Genomic DNA, 22,500 nt, shown 5'->3' on the forward strand with positions numbered 1-22,500 from the left:
CGTGTAGGGCAAGACTCCTCTCCCCAAGACTCTCCCCCGACCTCACTTCCCCTCCTCACCACTCCGCTCACTCAATGGGGGCATTGTTGCCGCCGCTGCACCGTTGCTGGAGCGCGGCTGTGACTTCCTCTTCCTGTGGGCCTCCCGTGGCCTGTGGTTGCCACATTGCTTCCACATGCGCTCCATACTTTTGGCAGGGATGGGACTAGAAAGCCTCCCTGTGTCTGTGTGCTCTCTCTCCCCTGGGGACGCCTGCCCGTGTTGTGGCAGACTTTGACTTCCTCTGCTCCGAGAACTCCCATTACCTGTGGAGCGCGAGGCGATAATGTCATATTCAGTGTGTTTCTTGGCCAGAGGCAGAAGTCCTTGCCTTGACTTTGATCTACTGCCTCCAGAGTCTGCAGCATTTAAGAGAGGGACTTTCCACTGAGGAACTTTCTAGAAGTCATGTTGGGGATATGAAAGAGAGACTTCATGACTTGTCACACAGGGTTTCTGTTTATGAAACAGAGCTGATTATAAGAAATGGAAACTACTTAAGAGCTGAGCACTCATACACCTCTTATATATCCTGCTCACTTATTATCTTTGCTCTGATTGATACTGTAACATTTGAACAGACATGGCACGCCACCAGTCAGAGCTGTTGTTGGGCTGCGGTCCTGCTGCTTGTAGGGAGTGGCGAGACACATTAGCGTGCGTCTGCTCTGCTCTGCTGTGCAGGTGGCACGGCGCTCCTGTTCTCCGCAGGTAGTTGAGACTATGAGAAGAGTGTTCCAATGGGAATGACCTCAGTGGAGAGACACCTGAGCCAGCCCTCACACAGTCCATTAGGCGTCTTTGTGTGTGCGTTAAACATCAAAGCCCGCCGCACTGTCACAACCGCTCTTCCCACCCCACCCCACCCCACCAACCCCCACCTCTCTTCACTCTCCAAGTGAAATGTTTTTCAAAATGGCCCATTCTTCACCCTGTCAGCCTGGAGATGCTACTGGGGGGGGGGGGGGGAGGGGAGAGTGGAGCTCTGAAGAGGTTTAATGAGCCAGAAAGGTGATCCCCACAGCTTCACATCAGGACTTTTTATTATTAATATTTTTTTGTTGTTGTTGTAGATTCATTCGAAGGGTTTCTATCCCTTTCTTCACTGTTTTGTCTTTTTGAACATTTTGTGTTTTTTTCCCACTTCTTTCCCTCATGGAGCAGATGGGTGTGTGTCCCCTCAGGGGAGAGAGTCCTCCATGACGAGAAACAGAGAGAAACAGAGCTCTTTACTGAACACACACACCCAGCACCGAAAAGGCAGGCTACCTCAAACGCCTGGGATCTAAGGCAGACAACGAAGAAGCACACACACACACACAAAGATATAAGAACACCGTGTCCTTGAGTGAAATAGTTTTGTTTACTATATTGAAGCAGTTTGTTTTTGGCTAGTCTCTACTGAGCAACCAATCACTGTTCTCTATCCCACTGAAAGTGGTTCATCTGTCAGATGTGTGTCCTCTTTGTCTGGAGTCCGAAGCACGTGTGTGTGTGTGTGTGTGTGTGTGTGTGTGTGTGTGTGTGCGCATGTGTGTGTGTGTGTGAGAAGAGTGATAGGAAGTCAATGGGTGCAGATATGAGTGCATAACGGAGAGGTGAGCTGTAGTGTCTGTTAGTGGTGACAACACATCAGGGGGTCAAAATCCCACCCGACCCTCTCCAAACCACACACCGCTCGAACCCCCAGCTGCCGCACACGCTCACGCACACGCACACGCACTCACTCCCACACGCTCACGCACACGCACACGCACACGCTCACGCTCACGCACACGCACACTCACTCCCACACGCACACGCTCACGCTCACGCTCACGCACACGCACACGCACATGCACACGCACACGCTCCCGCACACGCACTCTCTTTACACGCCACCTTCCACTCTCTCTGTCCACTAAAATAATTGGGCCCTGTCAAGTTGTCCTCTCTGTGCCCAAGCACACACTCCACTGTGACAGCTGGTGGGTAGCAGTTCCCCTCCACCGTTGTCCCTTTTGTGGGTCGGGCCCTTTCTTGGCGGGCCCAGGGACGGGGGGCCACCTTTCAAACGCAGCCCAGGGTTGAATGCGCTGGCGTGAATGCAGTGCTAATGATCCAGCCCGTGCGCTGTTTGACATCGCCGCTTTGTTTGAGGAACTCTCCGTGTCGCCTGTACTGGGGTTTTAATTCTTATGCCAAACAGACACTTGTGATGACACTTGAAGCGGAAAGCCTCATGGCTTATATGCAATATTGGAGAAAAAAAAATGATTTAATGGCTTGCTCACTTTTCACACTGACAGTGTGATCAAACAGCCTGGCTTACATTAAGCACTGTCTGATATTGCAGCCCTGTGTGTCCAAGAATGAAATTGGAATTATAATTCTCTGAGCATCATGAGTTGACATTTTCAAAACCTGTTGCATGATTGCAAAGGCCTAACTAGAAATGGTCTTTGTTCTATAACAGTGACCCCAGTTACACATTTCCATAATATCTGTTGTCAACTTTATTGATCTATTTACATTAGTGTTTGATTTAGATTGATGTTACTCAGCTCAAATGTCCCTGTGACTGTCAGTTTTTTACACTTCTTTTCTTTTCCTTCTTTTGAACACACATAATTACAATTTAAGTGCTGTGTCTTGAGTTGAATGACTTCTGTTTGTGCTGTGACCATTTTGAGACATTTAACACTTCACAGTTTTGTTCCGAATGTTAGACATTCTGGCCTGATTCATCTAGCATGTTTTTTTTGGTCTTAATGGCCACATCTTCTGAAACTAAAAAGCAGGCTACTATACATGATGCAACACGCAGAGACCAAATGTGTTTAAAAAAAACACTTAACAGTCATTATTATTATTATTATTGAACTTCCCAGCTATAGCAGTGCTTGACATGGCCTGCTTTGAAGCCAGCACTCCGAACCACAGCTGAGAGGAACGGGAACAGGAACAGCTGCCAAGTGCACAAAGAGAGAGGAGGGGGCCGCTCTTTATATAACTTGTGTCTCTCTCGGCCAACTGTATTTGTGGTTTGAGGACATTTCTCCGGGCTTGAGTCACCGTTCTGAGCCTCTCTCTCTTGGACGTGGCTGACTTGGTTCCCTCAGGCTGTTCAGGACGGAGATGTGCGTGTCCCACTTTCTCTCTCCATCTTCACGGAAAAAGCAATCATGGTGTGGGGGTGGGTGGGGTGGGGGGGTGAGACCTGACATGTCCTCTGTCTGTCGGGTCTGTCGGGTCTGTGGTGCGGAGTTGTGTGTTGTGTGCTGAGGAAAAGGCTGGCCCTTTCTGATAACCCCTGCTCTGTCTGGCTCTCTGCTTGTCCTCACGGGACCTCTGTGTCCTATCAGCACTGGGCAGTCCCTCAGTGCAGAGCTTAGCTTCCCTCTGACCACGGCCAGTGCCAGAAGGAGGAAGTGCCTTTTGTTTCTATTTCCCCAGAACAAATCTTGTGTTGATGAACTATATTGTCAACTCCCCCCCCCCCCCCCCAGTCTACGATTACAGTATGTCACAGCATGACCTGCCTTTCCGAGGCCTAGACTCTCAACACAAACCCTCAATCAGCTTTCATCAATTGACCCATTAGACTAGAAATAATCATAAGAAACAAAAAAAAACACTGCCTGTGGGTGTTTACTTTTCTGCTAGTCATTCTGACCATGGTTATGTCATCAAGTGGTATGCACGACTCTAAGCCAATGAGGTGGGGGGAGTACTTAAAACATCAAACCCCACTGTGTAGCTCCTTTTATAAGACACTTTAACCAAGTTCTTCTGGAATTCCCCCACCCAGTGTAAGTAATGGGTGCTGGTGGTGTACCAAGCTGTTACTTGCACCCAGCAGGGAGGCCTGAGAGGACACATCTGCCTGTTGCTCATCGCATGGGAAGGCGTGTGCAGCAGGCATGAATCACGTTCGAATCGGGCCTCTAGACATGCTTCAAGGCCACGTCCTGGGGCACTCTCACCTCCACTGGATCTGCACTCTAGACAGAAGTCGGGCTTCTGAAGTTTTTTTTGTGTTTGTTTATTTTCCAATCAGGATATTATTATCCGTGGGTTTTTGTTACTGTAGTTTAAATTCCCCACATAGGAGGCTCTTCGCTATTACTTGCCATCTGCAGTACAGATTTTCTCAACAAGACTGGAGAATTGAGTCGGACTTGAATGTTGCCAGAGTGATTCTCCCGCTCTCTCTCGCAGAGATTATTTGTTCAGTTGTGTTTTTTAGAGGCCTTTTGTTAGACTCGCTCAGGGGAAAAGCTCAGGAGACCCACTAACCTTTTGAGTAATTACCCTCTCAGGTTTCATGTGAAAGGACCTTTATGCCCTGCGTCTGCTCGGGCCGGGCGGCAGGCAGGCTGGCAGGCAGGCAGGCAGGCATGCCAGCGGCCCTTATCAAGCATCGAGATGGCACACTCTTCTCCTCTCCCCCGAGATGTCCCAACCTCGTTTGCGTTCCTCTCCTCCATAATTGAATTAGGGCCCTCTTATTTTCCACTGAGAAGCACACAACTGATCCTCACTCTTTCTTTTGCTCTCTCTCTCTCTCGCTCTCTCCCCCCTTCTCTAAGAAAGGGTTCTGTGGCAAAGAAATAAAAAGCATGTGTGAGGTGAAAAGTTTAGGAGTGGCAGGATTTGTGCATGAATCATTAAAACCCCATCTGAGAATCGGAGGGGATCGGCACAGTTTGTTTCACTTCGCTCTTTTGGAAGAAAAATGGCTTTTAATTTAGCGAGGGCGCTCCACCCTCCTCTCGCTGTGGCCCGGGTGCACTCCGAGCGGAGTGAAGTCGGCGAGCGAAAGGGAAGTCATCAGCCATAAGATAAACACCACAGTGTGCCTCAGGCAGGGGTGGGTGGGGGGAGGGTGTGTGGAGCAGAAGAAGAGAGGAAGTCGGGTCTGATGAAGTTGGGAAGACACAAAGAACGCCTCTGTTGAATCTGGCCACTTCATTTTTCTGCGTCGGAATTAACTGCATGAGTGAACGCTGCCGCCGCCTTGCCTCGCCTCGCCTCGCCACGCCTCGCCGCCAGTGCCTTTAAACAAGCAGGTCGACCCGCGGAGGTCACGCCAGGGGGACTCCACACCTCCAGCCCTCTGGTCTGGTCCAGCAGAGGCGGAGCGGCAGCGGCCCCAGCCCACTGAAGGGGGTCTGAGCAGAGACGAGACGTCTCCATCACAGGCGGACGGGCTTCATACACAAATGTGCAAAGCTCAGTGCAGGATTAGCTTAATGGATTTCTACAGATATGTGTGAAATGCAGGTCAAGTTGGAGAGCTTGTCTGAAGAGCGATGTCTTTCCATGTAGTGTAAACATATCATGGTGACTGACTTCAATGTAATCTATCTAACGACAGGCAGTGCAGTGAATAGCTGGTATTCAAATTTTCTCACCGCAGTGATGGGCGTCTCTTGTTCCATGTAAAATAAAAATCCTGTCTCTCATTACACCAGGCAGCTTCGTCTAGGCCCATTACGTTTGAGGTCGATATCAGGATCTCCCCGGTGTGTGTGTCCTCTCACCATGAGGTGTCTGGGCTTTCTTAGCCATCATAGACCCTTAGATGTTTAATTGTTCCCTTGGTGTCAGTGTCCCGGCTTTGATGGCGTTCTTGAATTCTGTTTGTTTGACTTGGTCTGCCCCATATCTGTGAATCACCCTCCCGAAAAACCACTCGGCCTCGCTCCGTAATACCACGTCCATGATGTCACCGGCGGCCTCAGACAACTGATCTCCTGAGACCGCCCCGCCGGCCGTCTTCTGTTACCCAGTCCGAGGGAAAGCCACATTAAGGGGGATGCCTGACGTTTACAGACACGGCAGAAGTTTTTAAAGCCACGAGCGCGATTAGAGTTGAGCCCTTTTTTACTGTATTGTTTTAGTGCCTGCAGGTGTTGCCTCTTAAATAGGATCTGGCCTCTTGCTGCATTGGCCTCCTCAGTCATTCCAGACGTGGTTCTGACTGCGGTGAGACGGTCAGCAGCAGTCTGAGTGGACTAACCTTTACGGCACGGAGGAGCTGCAGCAGGTTGTGCTCCGGTGTTGCAGAATGTTCTCGAAGCAATTGATTGGTGTGATCACAGTCTCTGAGTGAAAGGAAAGTCCCCTGCCCAGGTGGGTGGAGAGTCCATAAAGAGGTAAAGGAGTTTCCCCGTCTGTTTTTGTGAAGGCCTCTCAGTGCTAGTGAGGTGTATAAGCGCTGTTTGCACACGCTCCCTCTGCTCAGCGGATTGACCCTTGTCTCTACAGCCCCGCACTCTAGAGGTTTCTGATTAGTGCAGTCTCACACAGATGGGGCCTTCCAGTGCATTAGCACCAGTGCAGTGACCAGAGACCAGTGCATTAGCACCAGTGCATTAGCACCAGTGCAGAGAGCAGAGACCAGTGCATTAGCACCAGTGCAGTGACCAGAGACCAGTGCATTAGCACCAGTGCAGTAAGCAGAGACCAGTGCATTAGCACCAGTGCAGTAAGCAGAGACCAGTGCATTAGCACCAGTGCAGTAAGCAGAGACCAGTGCATTAGCACCAGTGCAGTGAGCAGAGACCAGTGCATTAGCACCAGTGCATTAGCACCAGTGCAGTGAGCAGAGACCAGTGCATTAGCACCAGTGCATTAGCACCAGTGCAGTGAGCAGAGACCAGTGCATTAGCACCAGTGCAGTAAGCAGAGACCAGTGCATTAGCACCAGTGCAGTAAGCAGGGACCAGTGCATTAGCACCAGTGCAGTGAGCAGAGACCAGTGCATTAGCACCAGTGCATTAGCACCAGTGCAGTGAGCAGAGACCAGTGCATTAGCACCAGTGCATTAGCACCAGTGCAGTGAGCAGAGACCAGTGCATTAGCACCAGTGCAGTAAGCAGAGACCAGTGCATTAGCACCAGTGCAGTAAGCAGGGACCAGTGCATTAGCACCAGTGCAGTGAGCAGAGACCAGTGCATTAGCACCAGTGCAGTGACCAGTGCATTATCACCAGTGCAGTGACCAGTGCATTAGCACCAGTGCAGTGACCAGAGCTCTGCATCCTCACATCCTCTGCTCTACTCTCCTTACATGCGATCACCATTCACTGCTGAAGTTCCCACACTCTACAGTCAAAGATGTTGCCAACTGATAACCCTTTGACCTGTTAATGACCTCTCTCTCTCTCTCTCTCTCTCCCCCATTCATTTCTCTCTCTCTCTCTCATTCTCTCCTTTTCTCTCTCTATCTCCCTCTCTCATTCTCTCCTTTTCTCTCTCTATCTCCCTCTCCCTCATTCTCTCCTTTTCTCTTCCTTTCGCTCTCTCTCATTCTCTCCTTTTCTCTTCCTTTCTCTCTCTCTCTGGCCCTCTCCTGTAATCTCAGGTATTGGAGGGCTGGAGGACTTTATCCTGAAGTCTGCCACCGTCTCCACGACCGCGGCATGTCCTCCATTCACCCCGCTCCACTTTGATGCCACCCCCATCGTCCGTGTGGCCATCGAGCCCAAGCACCCAAGTAAGTGTCATGGCCGCCGCAGCAGCAGCAGCAGCAGCAGCAGCAAGCCTGAACTAAAGTGAACTGCACTGTAGGCTCGCTTTTCCAGTGCAGCTTTTTCTGGTTAGTAAAAAACAAGTGTCAGGCTCGCTGAGTGACTGTCAGGAGTGCCTCTCCTCATCTGGGATGGATTAAGCAACTGCATGTGTGGAAGAGCTGTATTCTCTCTTTCTCCCATGCCAGGTTAGGAAGGATAGTACAGCTCTCAGTTCTTTCTCTCGCTCATTCTCTCTGTCTGTGTCTCACTTGACGTTTCTCCGTAAGCTGTGGGCTGTCTGCTGCGGGTGCCCCTTATCTCTCTCCTCCTTGTTTCTCCATTTTGGCTTGGATAGAGGAAGTGGAATATTTGCTTATCTGTTTGTGATAGAGCTCTTCCTCCACAGCTTGTTTACAATATGTTTGTGCTCATCAGCCAGTCTGCCCATGTTGTCCAACAGCTGTCCAAATAAATTAGCTTCTCATAATGTTTCGGCAGATCATTTGGCATAGATGTGTCCGTTTACACATACAGAGTGAAGTAATATGAGATTTTCAAAGACAGAGACTAAAGACTTAGCCATGTGTGCTTTGCAGCTGCTGTCAAAATCAGACCTTAATCTCAGCGTAGTTTGTAAATTTAAAGAAAAATGTGTTCCTTATTTTTCAATAGTTGAAGAGATATTGGTTTTCAGACGTTGGGCCATGTATCACTTTGAACTGCACTCACAAAAGTGGGTAGTTTCAGATTGCCTGTCTCCTCTTGTCTGTTTCCATAACGTTCATAATTTATCCTCTTTGCCCTTAAGAATACAATATCCAAAGTAGGTACATAAGAGGTTTGTGAAGAGATGAGATCAGAAGGAGATAGAGAGAGAGAGAGAGAGAGAGAGACAGTTGCCTCTGGCCAAGTCACAGTGCAAAACCACAGGAGGAGAAGATGTTCAAAAAGAGCTCTGGTGTGTGTTTTTGATTTTCCTTGGCAGTACTCCTCTGTGTTCATGGCTCGGTATCTGCTTGTACCTTCTTTTCATAGGTATGCCAGATTGAGCATCACAGGCTTGAACTTAACATGGTGTCCAAATGTTCATACAGTTATGCAGACTAAATGCCTGGTCATGTCTCTGTGTGTGTGCGTTTGTTTGTGTGTGCGTTTGTGTGTGTGTGCGCTTGTATGTTTCTGTGGCCGTTTGTGTGTGCGTGTGTGTACGCGTGTTTCTGCGTGCGTTTGTGTGTGTGTGTGTGTGTGTGTGTGTGTGTGTGTGTGCGCACGCGTTTGTGTGTGTGTCTCTGTGTGTATGCGCACGCGCACGTAGGTGAGATGCATAAGCTGGTGCGCGGGATGAAGTTGCTGAACCAGGCCGACCCGTGTGCAGAGGTGCTGATTCAGGAGACGGGGGAGCACGTGCTGGTGACCGCCGGGGAGGTGCATCTGCAGCGCTGCCTGGACGACCTCAGGGAGAGGTAACACACACACACACACACACACACACACACACACACACACACACACACACATACACTCTCTCACACACAGACACTCTCACACACCACACACAGACACACACAGACACACACAGACACACACAGACACACACAGACACACACAGACACACACACAGACACACACACAGACACACACAGACACACACCAGGGACGTGCGGTCATATGAGGCAGGTGAGGTAGAGCGGGAGAAAACAAGGGACGTGCGGTCAGGTGAGGCACCATGTATTGGGAGTGCCTCACCTAGGATTGCGCAATCGCTCCAGACTGGGTTTGCGCATGCGTGCGCATGCGTAGAACCTTTGAGCTGAGCTCAAAACGCATTGAAAAATCATGTAGGTGAGGCACACAGTACCTCTGCCTCAATGAAGGGGGCGTGCGAGAGCGCACCTGTCGGGGTTATGCTGGGGAACGTTGCTCTTCTTCTACACTTCTACTTGACGGCGATAATGGAAGATTTTATTGCTAAGCTGAAGCAGTTCTCAAAACTGGACTTTCAGTCCAAACGTGAAATGATTAATAATGGGAGACCCATGCCGGAGCTAAAAGGTATGCTTCAAGCGACGGGACAGAAGATAACTCGATCGACTTCTCACATTCAAAGCCAAATTCCTTTGAACATGTTTGGAACCTCAAGAATAAATTTGGTTTTGAATTTACAGCGGCAGCTCAGTTGATTTCCCATTATTTCTCTTGGGATTGTTTTATGTCTATGTGAAGCCATTTAACATCACACAAGTGGTTGTGATCACTTTGAACCCAAGACTGCTTTTTATTGGTGTGCTAATTTTGGAAATTAAACTTAAATTGTAGGTAAATTGTGTTTCCTGGTTGCAATGGTTATTCTGTTGCTACGTTAGCTAATTAGCTAGCTAAGGACACTTAATAACCTTACGAGTTAATCGGAAGAGTTCAATTTGCATGAAATGATAGCTGGTTATCTAGCTGATGTTATAGTCTCCTCGATTTAACTATTAAAATTATAATGGGAAAAGGTAGAAACCCTCAGGGTGCTTGTGCAACTTCGTGAGAAAGAGTTCTTATTAACGAGTTCATATTCATGAGTGCATAATATTTACACATGAGTTCATCACAAGCTAGCAGCTGCCTACTGTATGCACCTTACCTATGTGTGTGTAAAGAATGCTGATATGAAAAACAACCAGTAGTCAATGTGAAAGCTGCCAATTGAATGGTGATCTTAGATACTCTATTGGGTTTATGTATTTGTAAATTTGACTGAAAAAATCAGTGCCTCCCCAGTCACGAACCTCACCGCACGTCACTGACACACACACACACGCTTTCTCACACACACACATACACTCGCTCACATATACACACACACACACACACACACACACACACACACACACACACACACACACACACACACACACACATTTACGGTCCCACTTGCTCCCCTGTCACTGGCTTCTTAGGCTGTCATTTCAACGTAGCCTGTTTTTATTCATTCATTTCAGTGTGAATCCTGCATCTGTTTAACTGACAAGAAATTCGAACCAATTACCATTGATTTTTCTATGGAAATTTGATTGGTGTTAAGGCAGACTTATGGAAGATACTTTCGACCCCAACATTGTACTTGTGCAAGTGAGATGTGTGTGTATGTGCCAGACCTGATACACACACTACTGCCAGGTAGAGTCATAAACTACGCCTGACTTGAAACAAAGTTGCAATGAAAGCTCTGAGGGCAAGTTGGGAATGAAAATGAAATCATGTAAATACGTATGAGGTCGATTTTATTCCTGAAATCTTACCATGATAGTTCCCATTATAGATACATTTGGAGGAGACACCAAATTGTCGTGTATGGTAAAAAATGCCCTGTCACAGATATAGTAGTTTGGTTTTAAGTTGCAAATTGAAATATAACTTTAAGATGGAACAGTTGGATTGCTAAGTGAATTATTTAACATTTTCACAGCAGCTGGACCATGTTCCTCCGTCTTGGTTGTGTGATGGCAGCAGTAGAGCAGAACAGAAGTAGTGAGTTGAGTTGCTTTACATTCCTAGGCACTGTATGTCTGTCTAAAAGCACTTCAGTTCAAAAGGGTGTGTAGATTGGCACAGGAGGGCATGCTGTTCGCATCCTACTCTGGTTTAATTTATCTCTTGAATATAATACCATGCGGATAAATCTCACATCTCCTTTTCTATTTAGAATGTAATTGAAATCATCCTTTCCGATTTAATGCCAGGTACGACATTAATATAGACTTGCTTACTGACCTGATGCAGTGACTCATAATAGTCAGTATATCGTATATCTGCCTCTCCACAGATCCTTCTTGTTTAGTGGAGGTACCGTCAGCTTCTACGTATCATTACGAGGCGCTGTGATGGCCCTGTCAGGCTGCAGGACAACTGCAAGGAAGGGTGATTGGGTCTCAAATGAAATATGGTGCTCATTGCTTCTGACAGCAAGTCTGCGGCCACGTTAAGCCCTGTCCCCACAGCTCGCCTCTCGCCAGCAATCACCTGCCCGTGATTATATATTGACTGGAGGATTGCTTTTGATGCTTTTACCTCTTCGCTCAGGTCATGGCAGGGAGAGACAGATAGAGAGACAATAGAAATGGATGGATGCTGTTTATAGGTTTAGAAGAGGACCTAGAGACCTAGAGAGGAGAGGAGAGGAGAGGAGGGGAGGGGAGAGGAGAGGAGAGGAGAGGAGAGGAGAGGAGAGGAGAGGAGAGGAGAGGGGAAGGGAAGGGAAGGGAAGAGAGGAGAGGAGAGGAGAGGAGAGGAGAGGAGAGGAGGGATGACTGCTTCAGAGGGGGCATGGGGGGGGGTGCTATGCAAACACGGAGGAGAGGGAAAAGAAGGCGAGAGAGCGAGACAAAGCAGGGAGGGAGGGAGGGAGACGAGAGGAATAAAGTCAGAAGAGAATGACTTCACACAGGCCTTTAATGGTGTTCACCTCCTCTGGGTTCTGATTGGCCTGCAGCTAAAATAAACAGTTTGTTGGAGCTGGAGACGGGCTGACAGCTGGTATTAGATTTGTCAGAGATGACAGCGTCCCACTCACTCTTCCAAATATGTGTGACCTGCAGGTGTGTGTGTGTGTGTGTGTGTGTGTGTGTGTATGTATGTATGTGTGTGTGTATGTGCATCTGTGTGTGTCGTATTTGCCAGTGTGAATTTGTCCCTCAAACCGTGACTGCTGATGATAACGTATTCCTACTGCCATTTGCACTGCATTTGTAGCCCCCCCCCCCCCCCCCCCCCCCCCCCCCGCCACACACACACACACACACACACACACACACACGCACACACTCACACAGCAGCAGAAGACGACATTCTAGCCCTGGAGTGTGTCTGCTCTGCCACCTGGGCTGTGGCCCCCATCAGTAGCTCCTGATGCCTGTCTCTCAGATGAGGAGGCTGTGTGCCAGTCTCCACTCCCCTGACAAAAAACCCTTTGCCACCCTCACCTCCTCCACCCCGGCTGAACACCAGCCATCACATCTGCTAAGCCCCAGCTAATGCCGGAGAACACCTTTCCAAGCACATCTCTCTGACTGACAGTGCTGACAGTGGAAAGGAAGAAGAGAATGGTAGGAGGAGGAATAAAAAGCATGAGTTTGAGAAGTGTGTGTGTGTGTGTGTGTGTGTGTGTGTGTGTCGGTCTGTGCCTGCATGGTGTTCATTGACTGCATATCTGTCCAGAAACTTGCCAGAATATGAATAGGAAGGCAGGGGTTGATGGTGGTATTTTTCGAAGAGCGTTGGTGGGATAATGACCATCAGGTCTCCCCTCCCTGGACGGTGCGGTGTTACACTTGCTCAGAGGGCCAGAGATGCCACAGCTTGTTTTGCGTAGCGCCGGCAGCGGCTAATTGGTTGGAGCCAGCTTCTGATTGTGTGCGCCCTTGAGCGTTACCTTGTACAAGTCACTCACACCTGCATACGTTTAACACCGCGGCATGTTAAGTACTGGTGAGAGTGGAGCTGGATTGTCCTCGGCGAAATCAATCACAGGTGCCCTTGCATATGCTTAACCCTGCCGAGAACGCACCAAAAAAAAGGACAATATATGTCAGGAAATCATTCGTCATACAGGGTGTATTGAGAAACCATGGCAACAAAACAGCTAGATTTTGACATAGGTAAACCAAGGCGGTTGTTTGGGGAGTATGTACCTCCCCAAAAGATGAGGTCTGACCAGTCTTGCTTTTGAGGATATGGTGGTTAATGATCATACGTTTCTGCCATTTGCCACACTGAAGGGAGAGAGGGAAGAAAATCAATCTTCATGAAAGTCAAAGTATTCTCTGAAGGCCCCGATGAAATTTTAATAATGCGGGGATCAGAAATGAGGTGAAGTTTCTGGATTGTTAAAGGGGAGGGTGGAATCCACTGGGTGTTTTTCTCTCGCTAGATTGCGCCCGTCTGTGCCTCGCTCATTTTCAAAATGAGCTCTCTTAATGAAATGTGTTACATTAATAAATTAGCAGGCTGATAAAAATAATAATAATAATGATGGTGATGAAAAAAAACTTTCCTGGAGAGGATCAGCTCTGCACTGTAAACAGAGGATTAAAGCAACCCAAATTTAAAAATGAAATAGTCTAAAAAAAAAAAAAAAAAAACCTTCTCACTAAAATTAAATCGTTTCAATTAAATTGCTTCAGCTGAATCCAAAAGATTCGCTCATAATTCTACCTTGTTTTTTCTCCTACTGCTGAACAGCTCGCTCTCATTTGTCTCTGACATAAGGATGCCATCAGTACAGACATCTCCCTTAAAAAAAGGGGCCTTGTCAGGAAAGGGACTACTCAGTATTTGGACCATTTAATGTCAAAGTCCAGACTGGGCAGCACCGCTCTGATAGGCTGTTCTTCTCAGCGGTTTGGAGGACTATCACACAGGGAAATGAAAGCACCTTCCCCCTCCTCTGGTCTGAGTAGCCTACTAGCAGAGAGCAGGGCTGTAGAGTTGGGTCACGATGAGAGAGAGAGAGAGAGAGAGAGAGAGAGAGAGAGAGAGAGGGAGAGAGAGAGAGAGAGAGAGAGAGAGGGAGAGGGAGAGGGAGAGGGAGAGGGAGAGGGAGAGGGAGAGGAGAGGGAGAGAGAGAGAGAGAGAGAGAGGCGGTGGAGCCTGTGCTCTACACTCCAGGCATGCTACCATTTGAGAAGCCAGGGGACAGCGAGGCTAACAACTCCTCCCTCTGACTGGACCGATGAGAAGTACAGCAAACAGACCACAGAAAGAGATCCATCAGCCACTCCAACAGACGTGTCCAACTGTCGGCTTGGACGCCTTACTGTTTTGATACTCGAAACATCTGTTTCCATGTTCGGCCCGCAAGTGTCCGAATACAAACACCATACTTTCATTCAAATGACCCAGCCTGATGTTAGGATGCTTGACTGGTAGATCAGCAGGTCAGTCAGTCAGCCGGCCTGGCACAAACAACATGCTCATCATCTAAACAAGTCTTATGTCAAGTCTTATGTCACACTTTGTCTAGAGCCAGCGTTTGATTGAGTGATTAGGTGGCATTAACGGGGATAAAGCCGAGAGCACTTTCATGCTCCTTCCTGTTGGGCCGTTCTCTTTTCAGCCAGTGCTATTGATTGACAGCAGTGTGTCCGGTGAGGCTTCCGAGGCGCTTTAATTGCAGACAGTGTTATTGTGAAGCCCCAGACGAGGAGTCATCGGGGTTAGACGCTTTGCTTTGACGCTGAAATGCACTGAATTGACATATCAGCCTGCAGACTCCAAAGGTCTTTTTTTTCCTTCTGGCAATTACCTCTCCCTTGTAGCTCTAACCTGCCCTCCCCTCGCGGTGGCAAGACAACCCCCCCCCCCCCTGTGAGTTGTTCCAGTGCCGAGGCAAGGGAATGAACTACACGGTGTTAGCCATTGATTTTCCCCTGCTCTGCTCTGCACTCTTATTGAGCAAAAACCGTGGAAAGGAAACGGCTGAAAGCCCAAAGCATGACACTTAGCACTGTAGGGCTGTACCCTTCCTGGTGCCAAAAAAAAAAAAAACATTTTTAAACATTTCACCTGTATGCTGTTAGCAAAAGATCAAAGAACTCTGAAGTAGTGGCCCATTGGTTAGTTGAGGAGAAACAGAACTGGACATACTGCTGAAAAGCTTTTCTGTGTGGCCTGTAGTGGCTTCAGTCTGGGCAGGCAGGCGGGTCTTGTCATTGGCCGTAGCCTGTGGGAGGCGTGGACCGCAGGCTCGGGTGAGGCGGCCAGACAGCCCTGCTGGCAGAAAGGGTCAGCGCGCCTGACCTGACGAGCCAGGGGTCAGACCGTTAGCACCGCTGACAAGCCTAGCGGCTTTACGCGGCAGAGAGGGGGGTTTAAAAATATCCTCGCTGTGAGGTCGAGTGTGCTGATACACGATGGCTCCCCGTGACGTGCAGACTGGCTCGTGGCCATGCACAATCAAGTCCCAGAAAGAGGTCAGCCACCCCTCCCACCCTACCCTCCTGAGTCATGGGATGATGACATCACAGTCAACAGGCCACTGGGAAGAAATGGGTCAACTGCCAGATCATGTGACCCAACCCCCCCTCCCTCCGCGCACACACACACCCCCCCCCCCGAGCACACACACACACACCCCTCCCGGTTCCAACAAGTGGAGCCAGAGTGAGTTAAGTCTGTCCACGTAATTACTGTTGTGGTTTCAGGAATCATTTTGTTGAGGGGATTAATTCTCTCTTTGTTTCACGCTCATTATCATCATTTCCGCTGGCCTGTCATTCCATTGACAGGCTGGGCAAAAGTATTGTAGCGATTGTAGCGTCTGAGTATTTTAATATCATCCCACGCTCCATGTTTGCTATTCATAGGTCCAACTCGTACCTAGTCAGAAGGAAAGATGTATCATAATAGCATCTGTATTTTTTTTCTGTATGAATATATATATTCTATTAATCAATCCTCAATCATTTTTCCGCAATACGAGGTTTGCCCATTTGTGTTGTAGATGAAAGAGGCCTGACTCGGAGCCTTAGATCGGTAACTGCTCCTAATGAGCATCTCTCCACACTGCAGCACAACCATTAGCTGCTTTAGATTTCAGAGCCATCGGAGCCACTCATACATAAATTGATAGAATAGGTAAAAAAAAATGTACTATGCGTGTGTTTTCTTGTGCATTTCTGTTTCAAGCGTACCTTCACCAGAGCGGGTTTAGACAATTGCTCCATGAAACTGTGAAGCCTCTCTCTGCAGTGTGTCCCTGGGCGTGGAGCAGGAGAGGCGTTTGTGTGAAATAATAATGCAGGAAGACTGCAGTATCAGAAACAAAGACAGCACAGGCCTAGTTCACCATTCCCAGGAAGTCCAAGTACACATTGGAGAGAGGATTATCTGCCCTCCAACCTGTTTGATTTTTTACGTCTGGAGCTCAATAGATTAGCAAAAGCCTCACTCTTGTTGTCCACAGGGATGGCAAACATTTCCACCGTCTGCTCTATTTAAGAGAATCACCCGGTCAACTGTGGTTAATTATTTATTATTAGCTGTGGTGAGGTAACTACCTAAACCATTACAACACGCTTCACTGGGCACAGACTTCAGGTCACAGTGCACTGGGGGGAAAAAAACCATCAAGCTTTACAAGTTATAAAAACACAAAGTAATTCTAGTAACAGTTTCTCACACAGAGTCTAAACATTACTCTTGGCTTACATCCATCCAGTGATGAACAAGAGCTTCCAATCAAGGTCATTTTATTCCTTTGGAAAACAAATGGGGAGGTGAATTTCAGAGCCACTTCCCGTCTTCTTTGGCTGGATTTGACATGTTTAGGGGGGGGGGATGATTTTGCATGTGGGTGCATATGTTTGAATTAAATCAACCTTTTCCGATGTTATTTCGTAAGTTGCACTAGTCTTTCTTCTCCGAGTAAGTACTTGGCATTCAGCGCATGATGTATACAACGTGTTCAGACTCAAAAAGGGAATTCCGATCGTTGTGCAATTCCTCTCTGTAAACACCGCCATATGGAGCTGGCTTTTGGATGTATACTGTGTCGTCTCATCTCTTTGTGAGCCTTGGAAGGCTCATTAGTTTGAAATCTATATTCATTTCACTCTGCTCTGATTTGTCCCGTCAGGTTTGCCAAGATTGAGATAAGTGCTTCCAAGCCCATCATCCCATTCCGTGAGACGGTGATCCGACCACCCAAAGTGGACATGGTGAACGAGGAGCTGGGCAAGCAGCACAAGGTGGCCGTCCACCAGGTGAAAGAGGAACATGCCAAGTACCCAGAGGGGGTCCTGGTGGATCCCACTGGCCTGGTCACGCTCACGACCTCCAACAAAATGGCCACCGTCGGGGTGAGGGCCACCCCTCTTCCTGAGGAAGTCACTCAACTGCTCGAGGAGAACGGTGAGCTCATGCGAACAATGGAGCAGTTCAGCCTGGCCATGAAGGAAGGCAAGGACCTGGAGATCAACCCCAAAACCCTGGAGTCCATCCAGGACTTCAAAGACAAGCTGGAGAGCCACTTGAAGGGACGGAAGTGGTGGGACGCCGTCAACCGCATCTGGTCCTTCGGGCCTCGCCGCTACGGCCCCAACATCCTGCTGAACAGTGTGGAGGGCTACCAGCGGCCCTCGGTGTGGCAGTGTCTGGAGAGGGACCGGCCCCAAGCCCCCGCCGCGCTCCGGGACTATGACAACAGCATTGTTAGCGGCTTCCAACTGGCCACTCTGTCGGGGCCATTGTGCGAGGAGCCCCTGATGGGCTTGTGCTTTGCCCTGGAGAGGTGGGAGTTGAAGGCACCCTCTCGGCTGGACTCTGTTGATGAGAAAGAGGAGGGGGTGGAGAAGCATGGTGCTTCCCAGCCATCCTCCCAGCAATCTGTTGCCGACTCATCGCGGGAGGCCCCAGGGGAGCTGCAGGGAGCGCCCGAGCCGGACGTGTCGCCATCAGGTGGCAGCCACAACAGATGGCGGCCGGACGCTTCAGCGGACTGCTACGGGCCGGTGTCGGGCCAGCTCATCGCCGCCATGAAGGACGCCTGCCGCTTCGCCTTCCAGGCCAAGCCCCAGCGCCTCATGGCCGCCATGTACACCTGCGACATCATGGCCACCGCTGAGGTCCTGGGTAAGTCGAGAGTAAGCGAAAGAAACAAAAGCGACTGAAACCCGAGTCAGAGGTCACCACTCGGTCCCAGGCTGCAGCTGCAGATTTGAATGTTGTGCCACTGAGGTGAGAGCTTGTGGGGGTTGGGGGGGGGGGTCCGAACTTAGTCACCCAGCGAAGAGTGAAGTTTCCGCACCGACAGGAAATAGTTCTGCCCGTTTCCTAATTAGAAGCTGCTGTGGCCCTGTCGTGTTTGGGGCCGGGTGATGTCATATCGCAGACAGCTGAAACAAAGGCCGATTGTCTGCTGAAACGCAGAAGTGATACGAGTCCTGTTGGCGTGGAGGGGAAAGGGGATCCTGGCCCTTGAGAGCAGATAACCTCAGAGAAAATGGACTGGCAAGAGTAAGAGCAGATGAATAATTTAGCAGTGGCACAAATTACTACCCGGTCCTGCGTCATTATTTTTTAATGTTTATTCAGATTAATCTTTCTGTTATTGCCAATGATATTTGGCCTTTATGCCTGAGCACATTAGGAACTTAATGAGCTTAGGTGGATCATTAAAACCAAAGAGCAAGTTATCATACTAATGGCCAGTGGACATCATTTGTATAGTCCTTAACGTGGCAGCTCCAGAGGATCATTTATCTTCCAATATCTTGGAAGAAAAGAAGTCATGATTTCAAAATCTTGTCTTCTTGTACTTGTTCTTGTCTTTTTGACAGTGTGTTTGTACACACCAGTTGAAAATGCTCGGATGTGTTTGCACACATCAAACATCTTGTCAGGCGTCCGCTGAAGAGGCGATAAAGAGCCAAATCATCGGTCTGCAGCTGCAGACAGCTCGCCTGTGCCTCCGAGGTCAAAGAGGGTCATCGGCCGGACGGAGAAGCAGGAGGCAGCCACCTTTTATCTCTGTGTGTCAACACACAGCGATCGGCCCGCTCGCCTCTTTGTTTAGGAGGGCAAAATGTTTGACATGCGTTAGACCCCGCTTCCCTCGACACTTCCTCATATTCTCAGCTCCCCCATTGCATCAGGCTCTATTTTTAACCCTGGCCATTGGAAAGGCCTGTGGACGCCCGGCTCTGTGTGACTGACTCCTAAACCTCCCTCAGGTCGCGTCTACGGTGTGCTGTCCAAGCGCGAGGGTCGCGTGCTCAGCGAGGAGATGAAGGAGGGCACGGAGGTCTTCATCATCAACGCGGTGCTGCCCGTGGCCGAGAGCTTCGGCTTCGCCGACGAGATCCGCAAGCGCACCAGTGGCCTGGCCAGCCCCCAGCTCATGTTCAGCCACTGGGAGGTGAGTGCGTGACTCCGTATCGACTCCATCAAGCGCTCTCTTCTTGTCTTCTGTTTAGGCCATCATCCCCCTTTCTGCACACTCTTCATCTCATCCTGCCTCTCAATGGACTTGCTCGCGGTGTGTCTGTATCGCTTTCTCTCTCTGTCTCTCTCTTTCTCTCTCTCTCTCTCTCTCTCTCTCTCTCTCTCCCTCCCTCCCTCCACGTTCTCTCGGCCTGCTTTAACCGGGCCAGGCGAAGAGAAAAGAGAAGGAGAGGAAAGAGAAGGAGAGGAAAGGGGGAAGCACCTCGTTTAGGCAGCAGGGGATTGTGAGGTGGTCTGAGTGTCATCTCCATTCCCTGGTTTAGTCTGACAGGTGTGCTGCACATGAAGCTCTGGAGATCGATGCGGCTCCCTGCGCACCAAATAGGTGTGCAGGCTGGCGGAACGCAATTGCAGAAGCAGGTGACTAGACTGATGGGCTATTGACTTTGCTCTGGAGGCGAATGAGGTTCGGAGTGAGGGAAAGGCAGCTGTCTATTAAAATGCTGTGGCGTGGATTCCAAGCAGACATGTCACAGGATAGCACATTGTGCCCCAAGTTAAAGATATAGACTGCATTCTGTAGACGTCTGGTATATATTTATAGGTATAATTGAAGCACAATAGGCCTCTTGCAATATCTATAATCATTTTGCAAGTGATCTAAGCTGCACAAATGAAGTCATCCCAACAGTTTCCCCTTAGGAATGTCAAACACTCAGCTCAGAGAACACAAGCACTCAGCTCCTTTGCTTTCCATCCCAGTGAACTATGTAGAGCTGGTGACACATACACGCATCGCTTTACAAAGACAAGACCGCACATTCGATGAGTGATCCTTTGAGTACTTCATTGCATTCGCACATAAGTACCTTGCAAGTACCAGTTTATAAAATTCAGCACTATGAATTCAATGTCGTAATGCAGAATCTGTAAGATTTGTCCACTTTGAAAGTGTTAGACGTTTTATGATTTTACTCCTTTTTGAAAAACATAAACACTGATGTGAAATAGATGATGGAGAATATTGCGTCACACTACAATACCACAGTGTTAGCATTGAAAACCCCCACTACACAGAAAGGATTTACAAACGTATGAATCCAAAAATGGCCCAGCATGAGGCTCATTGATTCAGTCTTGCAAGTATTGGACACAGTGGCCGTGTTCACACCTGCCATCACATAACCTAATCCATGTTAAGAGCAATTTAGGGTCAATTAGATGAGCGATTTGATGAGTGAGCCTTTTCTGTGCCACAGCCCAGATGAAATTACATAAATCTCCTGGACGTTTGGTTCTGGAGGAGAGGTCAGACCCTTTAGGTGGATCACCCTGAGGGTGTTGACCTTTCGCTGTTATTATGGCTCATTGTACAAGCCCTAGTTGGAGAAGAAATCCTTCATTTACACCCTGCGAATGATCTGCCTAGTCGTGTTTACTGTGAAATGATGACCTTAGTCTATCTGAAAGAGTCAGCACTGCTTTAACATAACCTGATGCAGCGTTTATGTATTGCATTCATAAGCCAACTTTCTGCTGTGAGTTTTAGTGTCAGAATTCATGTGGCGATCTCGGCTGAAGTCTCAGCTCAAGGCGTGAGAAAGAGACAGAGACAGAGAGCGAGAGCGAGAGCCACCAGGCGCCTCTGGGGAGTGAGGTTGCTGTCACTGAGCCGGCTGGCCTCTGTAAACACTGGCCTGGAGCAGAGGGATCCACACACACACACACACAGACACACACACACACACACACAGACACACACACACACAGACACACACACACAGAGACATACACACCCATACACACACACACAGACACACACACACACACACACACAGACACAGACACAGACACACACACACAGAGACATACACACACACAGAGACATACACACACACACACACACACACACAGACACACACACACACACACACACACAGAGAGACACACACACACACACACACACACACAGACACACACACACAGAGACATACACACACACCCATACACGCTTTGTGAATTAAACATGACTGGAGGTCAGTGCAGCCAGCTGGGTGCGAGCCTGACCAGCGCCACTCACTGCTGGGCAGGGCTGGGCAGGGCTGGTCGCGGGCACGGGGTTGCACCGACGCTTGGCTGGGTTATGATAGCACCTCCTCCTCCTCCTCCTCCTCCCAGGGCGAGGCGAAGGGGATCAAAGGCGCGAGACGCCACATGTGCCAGTGGCTTTGTACCTGCTCCTGGCGCGGGGGAGCTCCGAGGCCTTGGCTGTGCTCCGTGCCATATGGCGCTCGTTCGCGCGCGCATCCCCTCAGCCCGGCCCGGCGGGTCACTCCATCTGTGCCACCACGCCCGACGGCCACCAGGAGCCGCCTCGTGGAATGATCTGATTAGACCCCCCGCAAGATGGGGAAGTCTGCTCATTAAAGTGTGTGTGTGTGTGAGTGTGAGTGTGAGTGTGTGTGTGTGTGTGTGTGTGTGTGTGTGTGTGTGTGTGTGCCTGCCTGTGTGTGTGTCTGTGTGCCTGTGTGTGTGTGTGTGTGTGTGTGTGTGTGTGTGTGTGTGTGTGCGCCTGTCTGTGTGCCTGTCTGTGTGCCTGCCTGTGTGCCTGTCTGTGTGCCTGTCTGTGTGCCTGCCTGTGTGCCTGCCTGTGTGCCTGCCTGTGTGTGTGTGTGTGTGTGTGTGTGTGCCTGCCTGTGTGCCTGCCTGTGTGCCTGCCTGTGTGTGTGTGTGTGTGTGTGTGTGCCTGCCTGCCTGTGTGCCTGTCTGTGTGCCTGTCTGTGTGCCTGTCTGTGTGCCTGTCTGTCTGCCTGCCTGTGTGCCTGTCTGTGTGCCTGCCTGCTCATTTAGTGTGCTCTGGTTGCTTGAGGTGGGTGTGGCATATTAGGCAAGGTTGTTTGAGGTTAAGCTTCTGGGGCGGGGGTTGGTGGGTGGGGTGACTACGTCCTGTGGTCACTCTAAGTATGCTTTGGTGAATAAGAGTGGCAGCTTGTTTGTTTTGTTTTTTTTCAAGTGCGTTTTCCTCCGTTGCAAGCCGG

General features: G+C 49.4%; 1 protein-coding gene across 3 annotated transcripts in view; it reads left to right on the forward strand.

Annotated features, from left to right (window-relative positions):
* The window catches only part of efl1 (elongation factor like GTPase 1), a 69,051-nt gene that overhangs the window by 39,736 nt on the left and 6,815 nt on the right, over nt 1-22,500 (forward strand). For all 3 annotated transcript variants that reach the window (XM_031569714.2, XM_031569716.2, XM_031569715.2), the window contains exons 16-19: nt 7,390-7,521; nt 8,853-9,000; nt 17,157-18,151; nt 19,252-19,436. In XM_031569714.2, coding sequence (XP_031425574.1) covers nt 7,390-7,521; nt 8,853-9,000; nt 17,157-18,151; nt 19,252-19,436 — 1,460 coding nt within the window. The remainder of the gene's footprint in view (nt 1-7,389; nt 7,522-8,852; nt 9,001-17,156; nt 18,152-19,251; nt 19,437-22,500) is intronic.

Source organism: Clupea harengus, chromosome 6, assembly GCF_900700415.2.
Source record: "Clupea harengus chromosome 6, Ch_v2.0.2, whole genome shotgun sequence".
Lineage (NCBI taxonomy): Eukaryota > Metazoa > Chordata > Actinopteri > Clupeiformes > Clupeidae > Clupea > Clupea harengus.